Source organism: Hesperophylax consimilis, chromosome 12, assembly GCF_061612785.1.
Source record: "Hesperophylax consimilis isolate HC1 chromosome 12, BYU_Hcon_1.0, whole genome shotgun sequence".
Classification (NCBI taxonomy): Eukaryota; Metazoa; Arthropoda; class Insecta; order Trichoptera; family Limnephilidae; genus Hesperophylax; species Hesperophylax consimilis.
The window spans coordinates 17979540-18002766 of NC_142847.1; the positions used below are offsets into that span (position 1 = coordinate 17979540).

At 32.1% G+C, this 23227-nt stretch overlaps 2 protein-coding genes across 3 annotated transcripts in view; both read right to left on the reverse strand.

Annotated features, from left to right (window-relative positions):
• Window positions 1-1129: 1129 nt before the first annotated feature.
• Window positions 1130-11535, reverse strand: LOC149419262 (mitochondrial glycine transporter-like). Of its 2 annotated transcripts, XM_089638178.1 has the most exons (7): window positions 11397-11535; window positions 11154-11254; window positions 5842-5972; window positions 5400-5487; window positions 3721-3902; window positions 3357-3532; window positions 1130-3007 (listed from the first exon to the last, which is right to left on the reverse strand). In XM_089638178.1, the coding sequence occupies exons 2-7, from the start codon at window positions 11238-11240 to the stop codon at window positions 2718-2720; spliced, it is 954 nt and encodes a 317-aa protein (XP_089494304.1). In that variant the 5' UTR covers window positions 11241-11254; window positions 11397-11535; the 3' UTR covers window positions 1130-2717. The 2 variants fall into 2 exon arrangements, with proteins under 2 accessions (XP_089494304.1, XP_089494305.1); XM_089638179.1 differs by lacking the exons at window positions 11154-11254; window positions 11397-11535 and adding an exon at window positions 6061-6793 and having other exon boundaries at window positions 1132-3007.
• Window positions 11536-21258: 9723 nt separating this feature from the next.
• The window catches only part of LOC149419263 (uncharacterized), a 60639-nt gene continuing 58670 nt past the window's right edge, over window positions 21259-23227 (reverse strand). Inside the window, exon 13 of the mRNA XM_089637759.1 lies at window positions 21259-21446. Within this exon, the coding sequence (XP_089493885.1) occupies window positions 21278-21446 (169 nt within the window). The 3' untranslated portion in view covers window positions 21259-21277. The remainder of the gene's footprint in view (window positions 21447-23227) is intronic.

The window sequence follows — 23227 nt, forward strand, 5'->3', positions numbered from 1 at the left end:
CTCAGTCGTCAGTTCCTGGGAGCACGCTGCTAACTGATTCACTGGCCGTGGTGGGCGTGGCCGCGCACGCGCGCTACCGGCCGACCTGCTAAACCGAACTCGTATCTCGAATTTCGCTCATAACTCAAAGCAAAAAATCACTCGCTCGCCGGCTCGTATCTCAAAAAACTCGTATGTTGGGGCACTCGTATGTCGAGGTACCACTGTATATGGATTTTGCAGGCAATTTTTAAAAGTGGAACCATGCAAGCCAACCATAATTTTTAACAGTACATAATATAGTATATTCACATAATGCGAGTACCAATAGACAATTTTATCGAGTTGCGGCGGTCATAGAGCTTTGTGTATTTATTTACATAATTGCAACACTTGTTTGCGGTAGTGCTTGACTAAACAAGCACCGTTGATAGTAAATAATATATGTCTGTTATTAACCGCTTCTGTGCCAAGAGCGAGTTTACTCGCATTCTTGGCCGTGCCCAGCAGGCCAGCCATAGAAAAATAGCGAGTTTACTCGCTCTTCTTTGATCCTCTGTATCATACATATGTCCCGTTTTTTTTTTAAATATATTTATCTAAGTGAAGGGAAGCAAAAACGTCGAATATTGAAAAAATTTGGTAAGTCATTTAAATATCCTTTCAAGGTGTAATGTTTTTAATTTATAAAAATAAGATTTAAAAATGATTTATTTTGATTAAAAATTCACGGCCTGCTGTGCACATCTACACTTCTACCTACTGGCATTAAAAAGGTTAAAGGTTGCGTTTCACAAATATAATGTGATAACCTTGTCAAACACAATTAGTGCATTAATTTAATGTTTTTTAACAGAAGTGAATAATTTGTTTTGTTGTGTTTTGCCGTTGTATATTATCATGTCATAATACTTCTAGCGAGGGTTTGATCATAAATATTACAAATTTATCATTATTACAACTTTATTTTTGTCATGAATATGTTTTTTTAACGCGTGTCACTAGCGATATGTGAATGTTTGTATATATTCATTTGAAAAGAGTAACGCCCACATCTATTATCCTAAACAAAATTATTATTCTAAACAAAATAGAAAATATTTTCAAATTCCAGACTGATACACACATAAAAAAATAAAAAATATTTCGCTTTATAAACATTTTATTAAACAATAAATATTACAAGCGTTAAAACAAAATACAACATTAAGAGGTTTTTTTTTTTACTTAAAAATATATTAGGCACAGCTGTTTTCTTTCAAAATTCTTTTCACTTAAAAATAATGTCAAAAAATATTCATGTACAGCCAAGGTTTATTTTTTCTTCTTACAGCCGAGAGATACGTAACAATTTTAAAAGACAACATCAGGACAAAGATCATTAAAAGTCAAATACATATTATTATCGATAGTTTCTGTAAATTTCGTTGTGGTTAAATTTTATGCACAAATAATATATATGTAACTGTTAAAAAAAGTCAATTTTGCAAAGCGATGTGGCAACATTGCATTTTTAAATCAATTTAAAATATTTTTAATGGAGTTTTCTGAACGTCTTTGACAAGTTAACATGGGTAAAAATAATGATCACTTATATAAACTGCGCAACCGTTTTTCTCTAATCAGCAAACTTCAAGATAAAATATGTTTTACTCATCATAAAACTTGGAAGAGGGTCATAGAGCTATCGTGCTGAAGTATTTATCTCTGTTTAAGTAATGATTCCGTCAGAAATCAAAGACTTTAGCATATTACTTCATTCAACATCAATCATACATTTCTTAACTCTTTATAACACAGGATAATTAACTATACTAGGTTATTTTATTTCCTAAATATAGCACCTATTAAAATTACTTCCAAAGACAAGATGTAAATTTTAATATCCAACGCCCTAATAACAGTAGATCTTTTACCAACGTTGATGGATTTTAAGGGCATTGTAATATTCAAGAACTTATTGTCTTTGTCACTATAATAGCATAAAAACAAAGTATAATTATTTAACAACTCTTAATTGTTATAAAGAATATTTGAAAATAAAGGTTTGGTAATCATTGGTCATGTAAACACTTCATAAACTCAAGGTTTATTACATTAAAAGGTCTATAACAATATTAGTTTACTAGGGTGGTTAAAAGTAACTTTTTGACAGTAAAATATATATAAAAACTAAAAGAGAGGCTATCATTTATCAACAAATCATTGATTCGTAATAAAACACATGTTAGTTTTAAAATTAGATTCAAACGGAGATTTTCACATAAATTGAAATGACTTTAAAAAGATAAGATATTATAAATGAATAAGCTGCAATCCAACATAATGATGCACACGAAATTGAAAATAAATTTTGGAACAATATTTCTTCATTAATTCGATTTGGAGCGAGTTAAAACTGTTCAACACAGATTATTGTAAAATCTTTTCAACAAAGTATTAATAATAATTAAGCTGTCAGAGTTTCATACATAATTATCGCATCACCACTGCACTCCAATGCTCATTACATTGGATGCAATATGATTCCAATAACTAGGTACTCAAATAAAATTGAGATTCGATTTATGTAACACGTTGTTACTGCCTGTACATACAGCAGATCTTGAAAAAACATAACACAGACGGTGTTACCTGTAGAGCTGAATGATTTTCATCTTTATTAGAGATTAAAGACATCTGGCAACATTTCACTTCAGAGTAACCTTTTTTAAGACAAGGCTTACCTTGATATTGGTTTATTTAAGACCTATAGTCCGAGTAATCTGCTCATACAGAGTCCAAGCCATGGCAGTCATGAGGGTACGACGCAGCATTCGAGGAACAATTCCCTGCAGATAGCCGGCTGCTCCGTGGTTCTGTTGGATGTAGAGAATGGCACTCAGGATGGTGGGGAACTTATCGGGATATAGCTGCATCCTGGTCTTGATAACATCAGCCGGGTTGGTGGCAACCGAAGACAAGACTCCGGCAACTATCCCGCAGGAGAAGTGCAGGATGCTGGCTTGGGTTGGAGACTGCAGCCATTCTATAAGAAAAATAGCAAATTAAATAGCCGTTCCAAGAATAATGCATTAGAATTGATGTGGAAGCTATTTTTCATGATTAAAACATTGGGACGTACAGAAAATAATGGAAACTAAAGTTATACAGCTGATAAATTCATGGAAACCTACCATTCTTTCTGAAAAACCACGCTTGTAAGAGAAAGAGAGATTACATCGGAGTTGTCGGCGGCAAGACCATAGCAAAATGGCTGTCTTTAAGGGAAACAATAAATCGTCACAAAACATAGGCAAACTTATATTTTGCGGCGATATTTGGTTAAAAATATGATAGTGTATAATTGAACATTGAAATAATGCAATAATGCCAACCTTTTGGTATAGCCTGCTTTCCCTTGGTGTAGAACATGAGGTAGAGCCCTGAGAAGGGGGCGTCCCTAGCTAGGGTTGCTCCCAGCCCGCAGTACAGCCCCCTCACTCCTTCGGTAGCCCTGATGGTGCGCAGGGCCCCCAACACGCTCTGGTAGCCAAACATGCCAGACTCGAATCTGTAAAAATAAAATACACACATTAGTATTACATTAAGCTGTAACAAAAAATCAATACCATTTAGTACGAGTTTCAGGTAAGAACTAATAAAGTACAGTAATAAAATAATTACCTACATGTTCATAACATATAGATAACTCAACCGAACTACCACATAGATAAATCAATTAAAAAAAATTGAAATTACCGAGTCTTCACGACGGTGAACGGATTGAGCGTGATGCCAGTCATGGTCCTAGCCACCACGCCGAGCCCCACGGCCTGCAGCGCCCCGAGCTCCCGCCCTTCCTGAGCCTCCACCACCGCCCCCTTGAGCCAGTGCAGGGAGCTGAAGTAGAGCCCCACTCCGGGCACACAACGGGTGATGGACTGGAACAAAAAAAGTCATTATTATATTGTCTAAACTATGTAAATAGATGCATACTAAACTTTTTTAACATGTTTTTACATAACACGGTCAACAAAGCATTATGAGAATATCCATTCTCATTAAAATCCTAGATTTTTCCCACCCAAGTCAATGAGAAATGAGCCTAGTTCTTATGAAATTGCATTTAGAGATACTTTGGGAGCATTGTGCTCATTTGTGCATCTAACATATAAGTAAAATTTAGAAATAATAACGAATAAGAAGTTGTATCAACCATAGACAATAATTTTTATGATATGTTTATGAATGCATTTAGTTGAATCAAAGCATTATGAAATATGTATGTAGCAATAATTTAAGTCCGTCAAATAATACTAATATTTGCATTTAGAAGATATCAAAATATATTTAATGCAGTTGAGGAAGGAATGACCGGCAACAAAGGGGGTTAAAGATTAAGTTCGATGCGGCAATGCATAATTAATACATAGCAATTAAATCGCTGTCATAATAATATTATGTTTTCAATAAAGGGTATCAAAGGGGACTTAAAAAACTACTTGTACTATATTGTACTATAGATATTAGTGATTTTTTCAAATTTGCTTTCATAGAACATATTTTTGGAGATGTAAAAGAGGAGGATCATAAAAAAATATGCATTTAGAAATTATATTTAGAGAATTAGAAAAAATCAGGCCTACATTTTTTATGGGTGCTATTTCTTTTCATTTTGTGATGTTTATTGTAAATTTATGAGCATTACCAAGGTAAGATATTAAATGAATAAAAAATGTGGTCGATGTCTCGTAAAATGATTATGTTGAAGTCTGCCAGTTATTTTTTATCACAATCTGATAAAAGCCAGACTAGTAAATATGTGTGTTAGATTTTGTGCAAAAATTGAGTTTCTATGTGAATAAGGAGCAGTTGATTATTTCTCAACGAATTCACGCGGAAAACAATATCTTATCAGCTTTGCAAAATAGATACGGCTCTCTAAACGGGCAAATTGAAACAGTTTTGGCCTTATCAATTAAGTGAAAAATAAAACCTGGAGCTCAAACTGTAAATGCCTCATTTAAATTGAAGATAACGAATTATTTGTTAGGATGTAGAAGTTTGATTAATAAATGATTTACTGTAACTTCAAATACAATTATTTATTGTACTTCAACCTTTAGTGCATTCACTTTAAATACAATTATGTAAAATATTCTGCTTTTTTTTTCATTACCATTTACATAAAATATATAAGCATTTATTGTGTTACCGAAATATTGACACTAATATTATTGTGTATAATATGACGTGCAACTAATTTGCATATAAACGCATGCATGTGTTTGTTTTAAAGAATGTTTATGACTATCAAATGGATATTCTACGTACATTGGGAACATGGTGAATGTGCTTGTTAAATGTAAAGTGTAAAGTGGTAAATTGTAAAAGTGACAGGTAAGTTCAATTTTGGGTAAGACAGATAATTAACTCACCGGTATCATTCCACGCCATAATCCGATGAATTGGTCCTGTCTCACAATGTTGGCAAACACATTGATCATGCCATTCTGACTGCGACCCCTGTTGAAATAAAAGCTTATTAGAAAAACTCCTTCCCCAAGAGATTTCAACATATAAATAACAAACAGTGACAATATTGATAATCTCAAACCCACGCAAGTCCAGAATTTAATAGCTTCAACTGAGTTATATGCCATATAAATAAATGTGAAATTTGTTAATTAATGCGAATTCTTACTTAGAGGAATAGGTTCATTTTAAAGAATATTATAAAAATGACAATATTATGTGATTCTGAAGTCTCAGAAATAGAAAAATATTCGAATATAGTAGTATGACCAGAATAGATTTGTGAAATTTGATAGTCAAGTAGTTCTTTGAATGTAATGATGAAATAATGTGGTATGTACTTACGCTACAGCTGCCTGCACGGGAAGTACAGAACTCTGAAGCCTAGTCTTTACAAGATCCAGGGGCTGGAACAAGATGGTGCTGAACGTTCCGGAGAAAGATCCTGCCAAGAATGCCTTGAGGACGGGGTGATACTGAAAGAATAAACATGATCTATGAGTCTCTGAAACTAGGACACGAATTCAACTAATGAAATTATTGTATGTTGGAGATTGAACTTACAGTTATGTCCATTTTATGGAGTAGTAGAGTTTGTGAACCTCTCAAATGTCTCAAAATAGGTTCACAGGGCTTTTGATTCAATTGGTAATATCAAATTTCGGATAATTTCCAAGGAGATTTAAATCGCTCCAATTAGAGTACAAATCGAATGAAGAGGTGTGGATTAGCAGTCGGTCAGAACTGGCTCAATCGGGAGTAAACACAACCCCAAAGGGCTCTTTATATTTGGTGTGCAGGAACTGCAGAAATGCTGTTAATATTAGCGGGCATTGGTCTTTAGACGCAGGCCTTAAATATAACAGCGAGAGACAATAGTCGTATCCGAGTAGTCGGAGTAGTAGATGGGGTTCACGCGGAAGAGACTGGTCAGCATTTTGTCCATCAAAGGTTCCCAAATTAGAAACATGAAAGTTGTGTGCTCTCGGCGTCACGCCTGATTTTAAAAACCACAGGAGAAATGGTCACAGGCTCGAAGTGTTCACTGGTTCGCTATTCTCCACAATCCAACAGAAAATTCTATAGCTTTATTGCAATGGAAAATAGCTTTGTGCACTCTTGTGTGGTCAACACACTAATAATTTAGATCCTTCATTGAGAAGCATACGGTTATATCCTGGTTGACAATCTTCGGCGGCAGATTGGACGAATTATTGAAGAATCGCGACGTAGGATTTTCAAGAGGCGAGAACTCAAACTTGTTAGTTGGACTGCGAGTGGAAGCAAACTGATAGTGATTTGGCTGTGACGACCTTATATAAAGCAGATAGTGTTATCTCTCCACGCAGGATGGAGACAGCCAAGTGAGGGGGGCGGTCAGAGATCACTCTTGTCACTGAACCGTGATCGCCCCGTTTTTATATTAAATAAGTAAACGCAAAAAGTTACCCGACGGCTTGGAATAAAAGAGGTCGAATCATTTACATAATTTTAATTTATGCTCATAATAGCATTGCTTCATGAATTTTCCGTTGAGAAAATAATATAGTATATGCGTTTTAACAATGGAAATTCACTTCATGAATAAACAAACAAGAATTTTTCTGTTCTTTTTACATATTACAAAAAATAATTTGTAATTCTTTAAAAACGTTTCAGTGTGAACATTATTTAGTGATAAAGAAATAAAGTAAACATGTATCGATCTAACATACTTCATGGCAAATATTTACATAAAGATAAGTGAGATTTTATAACAATGAGGTTTCATGGTTGAGTAGGGTGTGCAATATTAAAGAAAAATAAGAAGTGTAATAAATAAGCTGAAAGAAACAATATAACTTTTTGTTGTTGTTATAATAATAATAAAAAAAATACATATATATATATATATATATAACCCACCTGCCATGTTGATACAGCCACATCAGCAGGAACCAAAATTAGAGGCATTTCTAATATACAATTTCTAAACACTTTCTAGTAAGCAGATAGACAAGCAGTCTTATCAACTCGCAAATCACTTCAAAGGTAGCACACACTCGTTATGAAACGGCCGTGAAAAACTGAATGTAATAGCTAATTAAAAATCACTTAATAATGCTGGACTCAAAGGTTATTAAATCACTTTCCCAAAACATGCACAATGTATAGTAACAACTAGGTAGATGGAGTATTTAAGTGTGGTTGTCTATCCTCTTCGAAGGTTCATACAATAATACGCTACAAAGTAACGAGTTTGCCTTATATGTTATCTAGTAGGTGAAGAGATAACTTATTAGCATGGTTTCAATGGCAATAATAATGACCGGTAGAATTACTATTATTTACCGTGTATTATTTAACAAATACATTCTATTAGTATCAATAGAATGTTTTACGTAAGCCGCTGTACATGGCTCGTTGTTTAATTTCATATATTTGTATTTTTTTTAATGTTTACTACAAACATGTGTGATGTTTTGCTGGGAAATGCGTCATTATCAAGGGCACAACACATTGTGTGATAGTGACACAGTTATAAAACTTATCAAGTGAGCACACAATTCAGTTATTGTACGAGGTCTACTTTCTAGGTATTTTTGTAGTTCATAATCAAAGTTTGCTTATACAAACTACCTATTATGTATCACTCGATAAATTCAAATAAATATCACTCGAACTCAAATAAATTGTAATATTGAAAAAAAAAAAATATATATATTTTAATAGCATTACAGACATAGCATAGCAATAGATTAAAAATCGTTTAAGAAACAAAAAGCTGTGATTGTTTCCTAGATAATTTTAATAGGTTACTAATATCCACATTAGTTACATCACTTAAAAGTAAACTAAATTTTAAATATTAAATTATGAAAGTGACTTTTTTTTATACTATTTACAGAAGATAAACAAAGAATATTAATAAAAATATTTTTTTAATAATTGTACACAAATTACTATATTATTTAATGATGATAAATTTTTTTACAGGGTGCAAAATATAATGCTTTTAGATTTATTCAAAGTCATGCAAATATACCTAATAATTAAATGACAATGATATCAGTAAACTTATTTTATTGCTAAGGCTTATCAATTTTATTTTTTTACTTGTGACTTTTTTTACATGACTACCTTGTGTGATAAATTAATTGGCTAAAATTATTTTTACTTGTTTACTACGCATTGTCACCTAACCTTTACCTATGGTATATGTCAAGGTTCGTAGAAAACGTAATTAACAAAGTTAGCTCATTCAGGGGGTAGAGCGGTGATTGGCTAGAAAGTTGTGACATAGCTAGAAAATCATTTTACACTCGGGAGATTTGAATTTAGGCTTAGAATGCATTTGCAATGACTTATTTATAGTGCGTTGGTAATATAATTATTAAACTAATTAATATGCTAAAACTAATGTTCGGAATAAAAAGGAACTTTTGCAGTTTGACTCATGCATTATCGAATCGACGTTATTTATTAGTGCCTTGTACATATTATTGCCTTTGGAGACATTTAAATTTTCAAATTGAATGTCTCATTTAGCAAACTATCATGACATGACAGGGAAAGTGTTGAGAATAATTCTGTACCCATGAAGAACACGGATGAAATTCCAAAACACTAAGGACGGGTTGTTTCGGAGAATTTGAACAATTCATCAAATTTCAACGTTCATTTTCAACATACTTGCAGAGCATAATTTGAACGTAAATTACATAAAAACTGGAAAGCACAAAGAGAGAACAAATTCTAAAAAATAAATGCCGCCGACAGGAATTGAACTCGTACCCTTTTGATTGTCGGTCAGGTGCACTAAGCCACTATGCTACATTGGCTTATTTTTAGCCACTAAATAAATCAATAAACACTTGTATTTTATTCAACAATTATTGCTTATTGATTTTTTCACCTAAAAACAACCAAAATTATGTTGTAGGAATGGCATTGTTAATATTTGTGTTTCAGGTTAATAATTATTGCTTATAATAATTTGTTATCCTTTGTGCTTTGCATAAAAACCTTGTCTTGTAAACATAAGTTTATCTTTAACAAAAATAACAACTAACCATAGACATATGAATACTAGTAGACCTGCCATAAGTGATTAAAAGCGTATTATTCCCCACTCCCCATACCGGTTCCATTGGAGCTGGCTGTGCTCGCGTATGGCCTCAAGTGAATTTAGAAAACGTGACGTCATCATTCTTGTGCGAACTATGGTCGAGGCATCATCGGTTCATTTTACGAAATAACACGGCAAAATGGTGACTTGTACTATGAAAACTTGTAAAAATAGATGTGAAAAAGAGAATAAACCCAATTGTCGTATTACATTCCATATATAAGCATTATTTTACTTTATTTTAAGCATATTCACATCGTATAATATGGATCAGTTGTAGAAACATAATTATACTATCACATCGAGACACGTCTGGACGTGAAACACAAAGCTGGTTGGTTGCTGGGAAGTAAATTATAAACATTTATAAAAGTGTCTTAACTAAATACATAAACGAAATATTCGACTCTGAAAATAGAAGAAATTTATTTTGCCGAATTTGGACTTCGCAAATTTGTTCATAACGTGGCGAGTAATTTGCGCTCCCATGTAAAAATGTCTATTCATTCAAAAGCAGATTTTACTTTTAAGAACTAAATGGTGATATTATAAGGCGAGATGCCTATATACTATCAGATTGATTTATTGACGAATCACAGTCAGCTTTACCCTCTTCGTTCTTCAACAGTTGATTTTACCCCTCATCCTTAATTTCTAGTCTATTAATATTCATATGTCTGTGCAACTAACCTACCTAGTTTAAAAAGCATGGGTGGATAGAAAAATATATTTCAAGAAATGTTTTTAAATATTTTTTTATTATGTTTGGTAATTATTAATTAGCCTTGCTCATAAAATAACATTTATTTGATTTTATTTATGCCTTCACTGACTGTTAACCCTGATATTTGTATGTTTACCATATTTGGGTAATTTAAATGGTTTATAGGTCCATTAGTAATTAAATTATTGCGCATTCTTAATGGCTGTAGTAAGAGACAAACATTGATGAGTATTTGGTTAATTTAAACTTAAGTACCTACACTGTTAAATTGTAAATATTATTGATAATATCGTATTTCAGACTTTTCCATTATAAAACTGAGTAGTCAACTTGCAAAACCTGCTCTAGAATTTTTTGCTGGTTTGGAAAATAAATTCTATTAAAAGAATAATGTATAATTACGCTGACATTTAGCATAAAAGGTATATTCAAAGTGTTTCAAACAGTTTTTCTTGACATATATAGATTTTATAAAAATTCCAGAGCGGGTTTTGCAAGTAGACGACTAATTATGTATATCAGTTGGGAGTAAATACACTATGCTTTTCACACATAATTAATAATAGCACAATAGGAAGATAGGTAGGTACTTATAATTATTAGCATTTGCAGTGATAATACACAAGTTATGTTGTCAAAGGCTGATAATTTAGAGAAATAAGCGCATTTGTTTGCATAATATTACATATTAATATTAAACTCAAATAAATAAGTATAACGAATATTATAATTGTTTAGTTACAGCAAACATTGTTTGGGCTATAACCCAGCGCCCCGGGGGGGAGATGTCTGGCGCAGTAGACGCACAAAAAACTATTTACTTACGTCATTATCCGTTATCTTCGACTTGGGGTCACTGCTTGTCGGGTCCGGCGATAAGTCAAGAGGAAGGCCTTCTACGGTCGTCGGCATACTCTATACTTGGCCTGAATAAATCAAAAAAACTCATCTCAATCACATTCGCGCGGCATGTTGCACGAAAATTCACTAAGCCAAAACTTATCACTGGATTTACAGACTACATTTTATCGTATTAGCACGAATCGTAGGTAAATTGCAAGGGGTTACCTATGTGAATTGAATCACCGCATCGGACGCGGTTGACATCACACTTGAAAAGTTTCACTGTAAAATTTGCAATAACAGAACCAAACATTGCACAATCGTAAATTAAATTTTGACAGGTGACAGGTTTCAACCATAGATTGTCGATGGTCGGCAGGTCAGGTATCTGAGGTTAGTTTTCCAGTGTCGTCCGGCGCTTTTTAAATGGGTAGTTTATAAAACCGTGGGTGATTAATTGAATCTTAGATTTGCCCATGATCTGCTCCTGCACAAAATGTATCATTAACACAATTATAAAGTTTTAAATACATAATAACTAAAAAGGATAGTATAAGTAAATACCATTAAAATTATTTGGTATAAGTACAAAGGCAAGAAAAAATATTATTGCTACTGTACAGCGATTCTAAAATGTAGCTGGTCTTAAAACTATGCATTTTATAATTTGAACAGCGATCTTGTGCAGAATTTATAATAACAATAATAACGAATTTATATGGAATGTGGGGAGGTTTATGCAATACCACACATCCCATAAAACAAATAAATTAAATATACAAAAATATTACAATAATATACCATAATAAAAACAAGATTTTTTTTAAGGATGTTAATCATAAGATTAAAATCACATATTTCCTCAGTGTGCTGCAATACTTAAGCCTGGAGGGATTCCACGATAAGAACATTTTTGGAGTTGTTTGTCCTCTCCCTTAAAACTGCTACTCAGACTGCAAAACCTGGTGAGCATGTTGGAAGCACTGCAGTATCTGGGAAGGCCAAACATCATCCGGTAGGTGTTGTTATACTGCACGCGTAGCCTTCCATGCTGCTCTTAAAGTTGGCCCAAAGCTCACATGTGAAAACGTAAGGAATAGCATTCTTTTTGGTCTGCAAAGCCGTGCGTTCGTTTTTGCCCCCGATATCATTGTCATCCATCAGCTTACTGTCAATGATGTGCCCTAGATACTTTGTTTCCTCTACTATCCTCAGAAGCTTTCCGTTCAGGAAAGCTGACCAAGAGTGCTGCTTTTTATCGTTGTACAACATGTTGGTTACTAGTGCAAAAACTTCACAAATTTTTAACAGAATTCATAGCACACCTTGACACAGAAATGCCCTAGTGAGATGTGTAGATTATATTTTTTTTATGTTAAAAACTACTTTTTGAATAAATAAATAAATAGCTTCCTTATCATTGGCGTCATCAAAACCAATTTGTCTGCCTAACTTACATTGTTTGCACACTGTCCTCTGATATAGCAGCCTACCTCAGCACTGTTTAGTCTGTGGGTGAGTTCATCCATGTACACGTTGAATAGTACTGGAGACATTCTTCCTCCCTATCTGACACCACTTTTTAAGTAGAATGGTTCAGACAGTTCGTCTTTCCATTTTATTACTGCCTGTGCCAAGTGTCTAGAAGCTGTGTGACCTTTGACGGAATCCCCCTTTTCTTGAGTTCAGCTTGTAATAAAGGGTGAGAAACTCTGTCGAAGGCCTTTTTGAGGTCCAAGAAACGTTGTAGTTCTTCTCTTTTTATAGTACATATTCCAAAGTTCTTTTATATTTTTTGATAAATTTTGGACGGTAATTCTCTTTATTTCTTATAAACTTCATAAACGTCATTTGTTCAGCTGTTATAATGCAGTCTAGATTTGAATATAAAAATCTTTTAGGATTAATTTCCGGCTTGCGATTTAGGAAAGTTTACTGTGTAACGTACTATAATGTAAGTAGGTAGCTTGTCATATTTTAAAAAAATACATTTTTAGCATATTCACAAAAATAGTAGTCTTTATATACACATCAAAGTGTATTTTTAAAAGCAATTTACTTTTACCTTTTTTTTCAAAATGGCAGGTTTCACCTTTTGTTGACAGTTTTAAGATAATTTCTTTTATTTTTATAAATCTGATTTTGTAAAATCTCTCAAATGGTGAGCTCTGGCGTCATATACAGCTTTTTCTGTATTTAAATTATAGGCCAATGAAATTGTTTTCAGATCAAAAAGCCAGCGCATTATTGTTTATTCCAGATGAAGAATCTGTTTCATATTTTTTAATACCGGGTGGTATCTACCACTACTTACTGTTATTTATTAAAATATTATTATCGACGTTTAAACCTATTTACAATAATTCAGAAATTTTCTCACAATTTCTCAAACAGATCGTTATTTAGTTAAGTATTTTTGTTTGTCAATGAGATTGAATGTACAAATAAAGTCAGAGGTCACTGACGTACTTCAGTACTTCAAGTACTATGTATTGCCAACTCAGAAAACCTTAATAATATAAAATATATATTATTATGATAAGAGACCCCCAGCAAACATCTTTATCTATTTCCAATTTGACATGTGACTTAAGACCTTTGATAAACCCGACAGGGGTACATTTTATTGATGCGCAATAAATAATATTCCTACAATAACTGTGATTTTTAAATAATGACAAATTATGATAGCGTTTTGTTGTTAACCAAACCTTGCAATTTTTCGTTGGCAACTGTACTATCATTTTTACTTTTTTCTAATAATATGAAAATAATCATGTTAATAACGAACAGAATATTTGATAATTTTTACTGTATGCACTATCAAGTTGTTTTTTTTAAATAAATACTCGTGTATTATATGCATAATTTTTTAGTTCACGATAAGTGACTAGTAATCATTCATTTATAAAAAATCAACAACACGGGAGGGGGGGAGGTAATATTTCTATAGATGCAGGGTTTGGGATTGCAGGGCAGGGTCACTCAATCTTACCATCATAATGTGAGGAAAATTAGAAGAAAGGCAGGCTATATTTATAAGCTTCTACTACTAATTCCTTCGACTACTATCATTATAAGTGGAAAATTATGCTTGTGCAATGATGGAGGAGTTAACTAGCAGATGATTAAACCTGCAAAGCCTGGGTAGGAACCCGACCCTTTGGACCCATCAATGACAACTGCTGTCAACCTTTCAATTTTATATTATAACTATGTTCCTACTGTGGATAGTTTTCATTCTTTCTTGAGCATAAAAGGAACTAGAAGGACATAGCAAGAGATCAGCAATGACGACTTTTCTTAAGGGCAACGAGGACTTTCCAAGGTGATGGATAAAACAATGACCGTCTTTTATAAGTGCGGCAGAGCAGGCAGACAGCGGTAACCAAAAAAAATTTTACTTTTGTAATTTTTATAGTTCAGCTTCTTGAATAATTAGATATGTTGGCTGCCTGCTTGTTGATGTGAAAACTCTCATTAATTAACTCTTGTAAAATGCATTTTCATAACACGGAAGAAAAAACTTTATGTTAAGAGGAACGGCCTCTCTCATACAAAACTTAAATTTGGATGCGAGGCTAGAATATCTAATCAAACTGAATAATTATTTTTTGAATTAAAAGGTGTAGCAAATATCTAGTATTGATATGCTCTACTTCATTTTTTGTTTCAAATTATAAAATATAGGCCACTAAAGAAATTGATTTATCGTGGAACACAAATTTGTCATGTATAAATTAAAAATATCAAGCCAAAAATGCTTTTTTTTCAATGTATTTTTTATTTATTGTATGTTTCATTATATTTACATTGTAGGTTGGGCAAAAGCTGCCTCTAGAATCATAAAAGATAACAAATTTTAATGGCCTACATTTTATAATTTAAAAAAATAAAGCAGCACATATCCGTACTAGATATTTGCTAGACCTTTTGATTTAAAAGGGAATTATTTAGTTTGGTCAACTACTTTAGCCTCAAATTCAAATTTGAGTTTTGTATGAAAAAGGCCGTGCAGCCCTTCCTCTTAACATAAGTACATAAAATTGGGAAAATAATGGGAATCATTTCTAATAAGTTTAGTACTTATATCAATATATAGGAAAACATGGTTTATTTGATAAATCTACTTGGTAAATTTTATCTATGAAAAACATATAATCATATCCATTCAATTTGTAATATATTATTTTAGATTGGTAAAGACATCTTCACACAAAAACAGGTTACTGCAAAATACCCAGTGACGGATAAGTGCGTGCAAATAAGATAAGAACTTTTTCCTTTGAAACTGAAAATAAGATTAAATAATAAATATTATTGATTAATTATCGAAATAGGAAATGTAAACCAATCTTGTTTTATCAATATGTATTTATGTAAAAGTTTGAGATAAATGCAATCTTATTTACTTTATTAATATATTTAACTTTTTTAAAGTTGATAGCATTTCCTTGTTGAATCAAATCGAAATAAACAAAAATTTCTTTATTAATAATTTATTATTATTCACATACAAGGATGAATATTAAATTTAATGAGTTAAAAATGTGTAATTTATTTAGCATACCAATAAATTTAACCATAATATTTTTATGAATTTAATAATTCAACGCCAAACGTCGTGGCAAGGTTAATTCAATATGACTTTTCATCTTTTTGGGTCAACGCTTTGTGTGCACATGATAAGGCCCAGTACTTTTATATTTTGAGACAACAACTTGAGTCCAAGAGTCGTGTAATAAGAGATAATATTTTGCAAGAAGTGAAGTGAAAATATTAATTAAGTACTAATCAATTTACTATGGTAACTTTAAATAAAGGGTAGGTACTTGATTTTTTATTTATTAATATTATTTGTTTCTAATCTCTGTATAATCATGATGGGCATGTAAATGTTCTCAGTTTGTAAGTCAATCTGACATCTAGTCTTTTTTAGAATTAAAGAATAATATTTCAAAAATTGATTTAGGGCGCCCGTAGACGAGAGACTTTAATTGTGGAGACAGTTAGGTTGTTCTCCAACTGTCGCCGCAACTGAAGTATATCGTCTGCAGGCGCTCTTATCTGAATGACAAAGGATAACTGGTGGAATTTTTTTGCATCAAAATATTTATTAAATAACCTATTTATTTCCTATGAGATTCTCTTTTAAAACATGGTCAAAAAATTTGCTAAATGTTGTTATTCTGCAAGTGTCACCTTTTTTTTTCTCAATTCAATTTTTTTAAGGAAATATAGGAAAACTGTAATTTTTGAGCAATTATGTATTTCCTAAATTACAGTTTTACTAAATTACTTGATACTTCCGGGTTGTTTTGATTTTCAGGTTATGTTTTCTTACATCATTTTAAGTAAGTCCTTAATTTTAAGAGTCTACTTTATTTAATTAATTATTAATTATTGTCAACGATATTGGTAGACTACTTTTTGAGTTTTGCGAGCACAAACCTACGCAGGCTTAATTTTTATATATTACTAGCTGACGTGTACCGGGCGTTGCTAAACTATTCTCTACTTTCAATAAATATAATATCCAAGTATTATTTATATATATAATCCTTCTGGAAGAAATTCTCTAAACGATAGTGAAAACCCTATAAAACACCGTTGCATGGTTCAGAAGAACGAAGCGCACAAACATACAGACGCAGATAGTGACTTTGTTTTTTACTATTTACAGATTATCATTTTAAGCAGGTACTGTTCATATATTTGAATTACCTGTAAAAGGCAAATAAAAGTCATACATTTTATGCATAAAACCAAAAAAGGAAAAAGCCAATAGGAAAAACAGTTTGCTCTACAAAGAGATTTTTTTTAAATTTAATATTTGTATGTTTTTTACAATAAATATACAATTATACATATTATACAGTGTTATCAAGGTAAATAATAATAGCTTTTCCTCACCATAAAGAGACAAGGCTCTTGTGTTTGGTGAGTGAATCCTAGCTCAATTATATGGAATCATGTAAGTAAGTAAATAACATATTTGCAAAACCAAAGGGATAAGTAAGGAATAGGCAAGATTTATCAATAATACAGTTTCAAGATTTGAAGGAAATAATAATAAGAGTAAGATATGGACTTTTATAGTAGTTTTAGGTAATTTTTTAATTTTATTTTAAATTCCTGAATATCTTCAATATTTTTTAGATATAATGGAAGGATGTTAAAATATGTTATACCTAGATAGAGATAGGTATTTTGTGTGTGCTTTGTATTAAGTTTTGGGATTTTGATAGTTTTTTGATATCTTACTGATGAATTGAATTGTAAGTTATTTAACTGTATTTCTTTATAAATTTGTAGAATTGAATATTTTTTATATATATTGTCTATTGTGGGTACATTGAATATTGAAAAGAGAATCTCAGTTAATGAAATATTATAATGCGATGCCGGAAACTGCAAAGTCGCACCAATTGGTAGATTCAAGATGGGAGCCACATTAATGTTCAGAAAATGTAATAAATAATGAAAAATTTAATAATCTATGGATATACATAATTTATAATAAATTAGTCATATGTAAATTTAGGTGTAGGTACATATAACTAAAATAAAAAATTAAAATTATTAATAGAAGCAAATGTTTCTGCTGTGTACTTTATTATGGTAGATAGTGAATAAGTTTAAAAAAAACAATAAATCTAATAACATTCGAGGCTAGCGGAAGTACTGAGAAAACTAGTGAACCAAAGAGAAAAGATAAGTCAGTCAAAGACATGTCTGTCTCTCTATTATTAATAATTAGCAAGCAATGTGAAAGTCCAGAAGGAACGAAAATGAAGTGCTTTGTACATAATGATAAGGATTTGAATAAAATAAATACACTGAAACCTTGGTATTACATACATAACTTATAAAATGTGTCAGAAATAACCTCCAGTGTTACCGTCCATAAGAAAATTAAATTGCTTCGAATTATAAATTCCCCATGGCTTACAGATTAGGTGGATGATTTTGTGTGTTACAGAAATTAAATAATAAAATACTGTTTTGCAGATGAGTGGTCACAATATGTTAGATTCCCACCGAGGCGTCGAGGGTTAAATCTTCTGATAGTCATGTCCTCTATCATTGCACAATCACTATCTTTGGTTTATAAAGAAACAGGTGAATTCAAGTATGTACAGGGTTTTCCAATAAGAGGTGTTATTTTGATATTCAATCGTAAAAGATCAATGGTTTCGTTGCTTGTGTGGCACGTAGCGCCGTCTTGTTGAAAGTAAACGTTGTCCAGATCAATACCATCCAATTCCGGCCATAAAAAGTCATTAATCATCTCTCGATAGCGCAATCCACTCACCGTAACTGTTGCTCAAGCCTCATTTTCGAAAAATTAAGGTCCAATGACTCCGCCGGACCATAAACCGCACCAAACAGTCACATGTTGAGGATAGAGAGGCTTTTCAACAATAACTCTTGGGTTTTCGGAGCCCCAGATGCGACAATTTTGCTTGTTGACGAAGCCACCGAGGTGGAAATGGGCCTCATCACTCAAGATGATTTGCATTTGATTCACTCAAGTGAATTTTAATAATTTCAATGCGTTGTTGAAGCGTGTATCGTTCCATTTTTATTAATGGCGTAGTTTCTACTTGTCAAATGTCAAAAAATGACAGCTTCGAAAGTAACATCTACCAAAATAGCGGGCTATTCAAAATAACACCTCTTATTGGAAAACCCTGTATTTCAGGTCAAAAAATCATTTTTAAAGTTAAATCAATTCAAGAAAGAAACAAAGCTCCTTTAACAAAATTTAATCCAATTAATTCTTTTCTTGTTGGAGGACATTGCATAAAGTTGTCATTAAGAAAAACAATTACGTATAATGTTTAAAAAATAGTTTATTTTTTCCACAAGGATAAACTATTTTGTGCCCAAGATAGTTCTTAAACAATATTTTTTATCTACTTTCCTTTCGTCGTATTATTTTAACCACCCGGCAACTGAATCATAACTAATTATTTATATACGTAGTATCATCTGTGTGACCTTAATAAAACATTCAATAGGAATGTTATGATTTCATCTGACTAATGTTATTTTTCAATAACTGCGTGCGTCTTGATTTCTCAGAAATATCAGATCAAGAATCAAACAGCGAAATAAATGTAACATCTAATTAACGAGCAGGTGGGCGGCTCCATGATAACGGATACCATAGCGGACTGCATTTATTTGATTTGTATACAAATCTACAGTTTGATTTCGAAACTGATGAAATTTTGCTCACTTGATTTTCAAAACAAGAGGAGGGTCACTATCTACAAATTTGCTAAAAATCTGCGTGAAGCCTGGGCAACACCAGGGAATTCAGCTAGTTTGAAGATATGCAAGACTCTTAACACTTAAGGCATAGCTGCGAAGTGCTTATTCCCCTTGTTATTTTCAGGTGGGGACGCTTCGACAGGGCGCATCCAGGCGTTAATGATAGTATGATTGAAACACCCAAATCTTTGATGCAAAAATTGGAAATATTTTGTCAGTTAATATCTAAAAAAAATATTATGTCACTTGGAATTACCCAAAATTGTACACGATATGGATAAGCTTTAATCATTTTAACAGGTGATAATATTCATGATAAGATGATAAGATACAAACCAGTTTTATCTCCCAGTCAGAAGTCTTGTCCTGGAGTGACTATCATGCAGTGGTGGCTCGTGGCTAGAGTGCTAAGATTGAAAAATACAATTTTACTGGTTGTAGCTGAAGATGATTTTTTTAAATTACCTTTTGTATGAAGGTTTTTAGGATTCTTTTAGTTGGGAGGGGATAAATGTCCCCTCTGTGCTTTTTGTGAAAGTCTGGACATATGTTTCAAGTGATGACAACTTTTTGCCAACGAGAAGATCTTCTGAAAATTGTTGTTTCTGTTCTTTGCTGCCAATCTGAAATTATTCTCATCTTATCGGTTTGAAGGATGTGAAGATACATTCTTTAACATACGTTATAATCTACGCATTCATAGATGGCGTTAATTTAATTATTCTATGGAAATACACTACACATATATGCACAATATGAATAAGAATAAATAGTTTTGTTCGTATAAAACTCTATTCTTTCAAGGAAGGCATACAAATACAATATTGGATTGGATCACCGAAACAATATTATATTGTATGCCTTTCTTGAAAAAAATGAGTTTTTATACAGACAAAACTATTTATTCATGCATATTCATCTTACGTATGTACGGGCGCAAATAAAAAAATAATTTTAATATTTTAAAGTATAACTTACAAAAAGTGTATTTTCATAAAATAATTAAATTAACGCCATCTAGGAATAGTTAGATTATAAAGTAAGTTACGTTCACCCTTAATAGGAAAATAATCTGAAATAAGTTGAGGTTATAAACATCTAACTATATCTTCTTTTTTCGCAAATACTTTTGCATTTCTATTTATCGATTATTTTTTAACTCTTTGACACTCCAACCACCATATTTATCAACCATTTAAAAAAAATATCCTAAAATTCTTAAAACAACACTGTTTAACAGGTTCACTGCCAACTATGGACAGTGAAGGCTTGGAAGACTCCGATATGTAGAGCCATGTCACCAATATTCAACACGCTATAACTTTTAAATTAGATTAAGTAATCAAAAACTGGGCGGAGACAACAATTTTTGATTCATTGGGCCTGCAATAAAACAACATGTCGCGACAGTTGCCAGATTTACATTGAGCATTGAAAGTTATATCGACGCACAAGCCAATTGGCAACAACCGTATCACATAGCTGTCATGTCATGTAAATGACCGCCGACCATACTAGCGCCATTTGCTTCGAGCTTTCCAAATTGCCTTTAGAATACGCAGTCAAAAATTTTCTGTTAATAATTCATATCTGGTTTGCTGATATCTGAGTCTGCATCATTATGAGTGAGTACATATATATATTTTTGTGCCGATGCTCAAAAATTTTTTTAGATCCTCTTATTTTTCTCCAACATTTATTTCAATATGTAAATACTTTTCCTTCGCCAGTAACAGAAGTAATAAATGGAGACGTAAGTTAATACTTTTATTATAAATATGTATCTTATTACAATAATAAGAGGAATCTTCAGAGAAATGCTGCATTTATTGTTTGCCATATTCCATTGACATGATACCCTGTTCACAAGATGATTGTACAAGATTCATCATGTTATTATGGTTTATGGAGGGATGTTGAGAAACCATCAAGGAATTGTTATGGGAAGGCAGGAGGTTCGGTTCCAATACATCTCTGTTGAGTGAGCATTCAAGGCTGAAATAAAATATGAAAATTATATTAAAATAAACAACATTCAGGATGGGTTGTTTCGCAGAATTTGAACAATTCATCCAATTTCTGTTATTATATCATTATAGGCTAGTTGCTTGACAGAACTGAAATAATAACAGAACTTTAATAGTAAAAAATCTTTCACATAACTTGAAAATTAACTTTGAAATTTGAAGAATTGTTCAAATTCTCCAAAACAACCTGTCCTTATAATAACAACGTATTCTTAAATAAAATCTAGTAATTGACTATCTATGTATATAATTAGTGACATGTATTGCTCTACGACCAAAGGTAAGGTGTGTAGTTTTTTTAAGTTCAGATATGAATATTATTGTGCATTGAATATTTGAAAATATTCAATTTGAGACCTAAGGGTAGCCATCGTTCAACTGTTTATAAAATTTAGAAAACAAAACTTTTGTTGAGGGTGTTCTAGGAACTGAAAAAAGAAAACTTAATCTTCTTGTGTATTATAAGTTGGTTTAACCCTATCTGATAGACAACTTCTTCAACAATAAGTAGAAATAATTAATTACCTAATGATTAACTGAAAATTTATATCGAAATTTCATCACCATCAATCAATATAGGCAATAAGATAAGGATTTCCCACGTAGAAAAACACACTCTCTATGATAACGCGTGCATAATAACACCTAATAATATTACGAGTCATGACATTTTTAATTAGTCGCACAATAGTTTATCGATAAGGTTGGTATCAATAATGAAATAACTGCTTGTTTGCTTGTATCGGAGACCCCCAGCAGTCCTTGGCCCGTAACTACGGAATACTCAAGCAAACAATACACAGCTCGTCAACTAAAAACGTTCGTAACTGATAGCAACATTTAATGACTTTATCAGAGTATTTTTTGTTGGGAATATACTAATAAAGCTATGTATCAAGCGATGTACTTATAAATAAACAGCAACGCATATTGAATGGTATTTTTGTCTCTGATGTCAAAAGGTGCCAATGCACCAACAATCAACAATAATTTATCAATGTTAAATAACTACATAATATGGATTAGAAAACATATACAAGTAATAACCAGTGGCGGCTCGTGACTTTTGAGTTTGATAAAATTTTTAAAAATTCGACACTTTTGATGTGGTTTAGTCCAAAACGATTATTATTTTTTTTAAGGTTTTCAGGAAATTTCAGTTTTTCATTTCGAAAATCTGTATGTAAAAAACCGAATTTTCGAAAAAAAAAGTCATTTTGCTACATCAATAATGTTTTTTGTAATATTAATATTCTAGTACACCCAAAATTCACGAGCTGGAACTGGTAATAACGTCATATGTTTATTATACATATTGAAATAATTTAAAACTTTTTTACACTTATGTTCAATGCAAAATACGTTGGAAAAGGTTAACCCATCAGCGTACTAATTTTTATTTGTGGCATCATTTGTGCATACTTGAGGAGGATTCTTACTGTGCAATATTGGACCCCATATTACCTTTTATATAGATTATAATTTTATTGTAAACTACCCAAGTATGTGGGAAAAGTTTTAGTCGCCCCAATGGGGGCCCCAATAGGCCGATGCGAAAGAAGTGCAGCCACCCAATCTTGGCAGCGGGTATGTCGATGGGGTAAAATTGTTTTAATATATCAATATAATGGAATTTACAAGAATTATCAGTATTAAAATAGAAAAATTATTGTGGCGTTAAGGATTTTAATCTGTGAATATCCACTAATTAGCAATAAAAATCTATTGAGTAGCTCAGTGGTTAGAGCA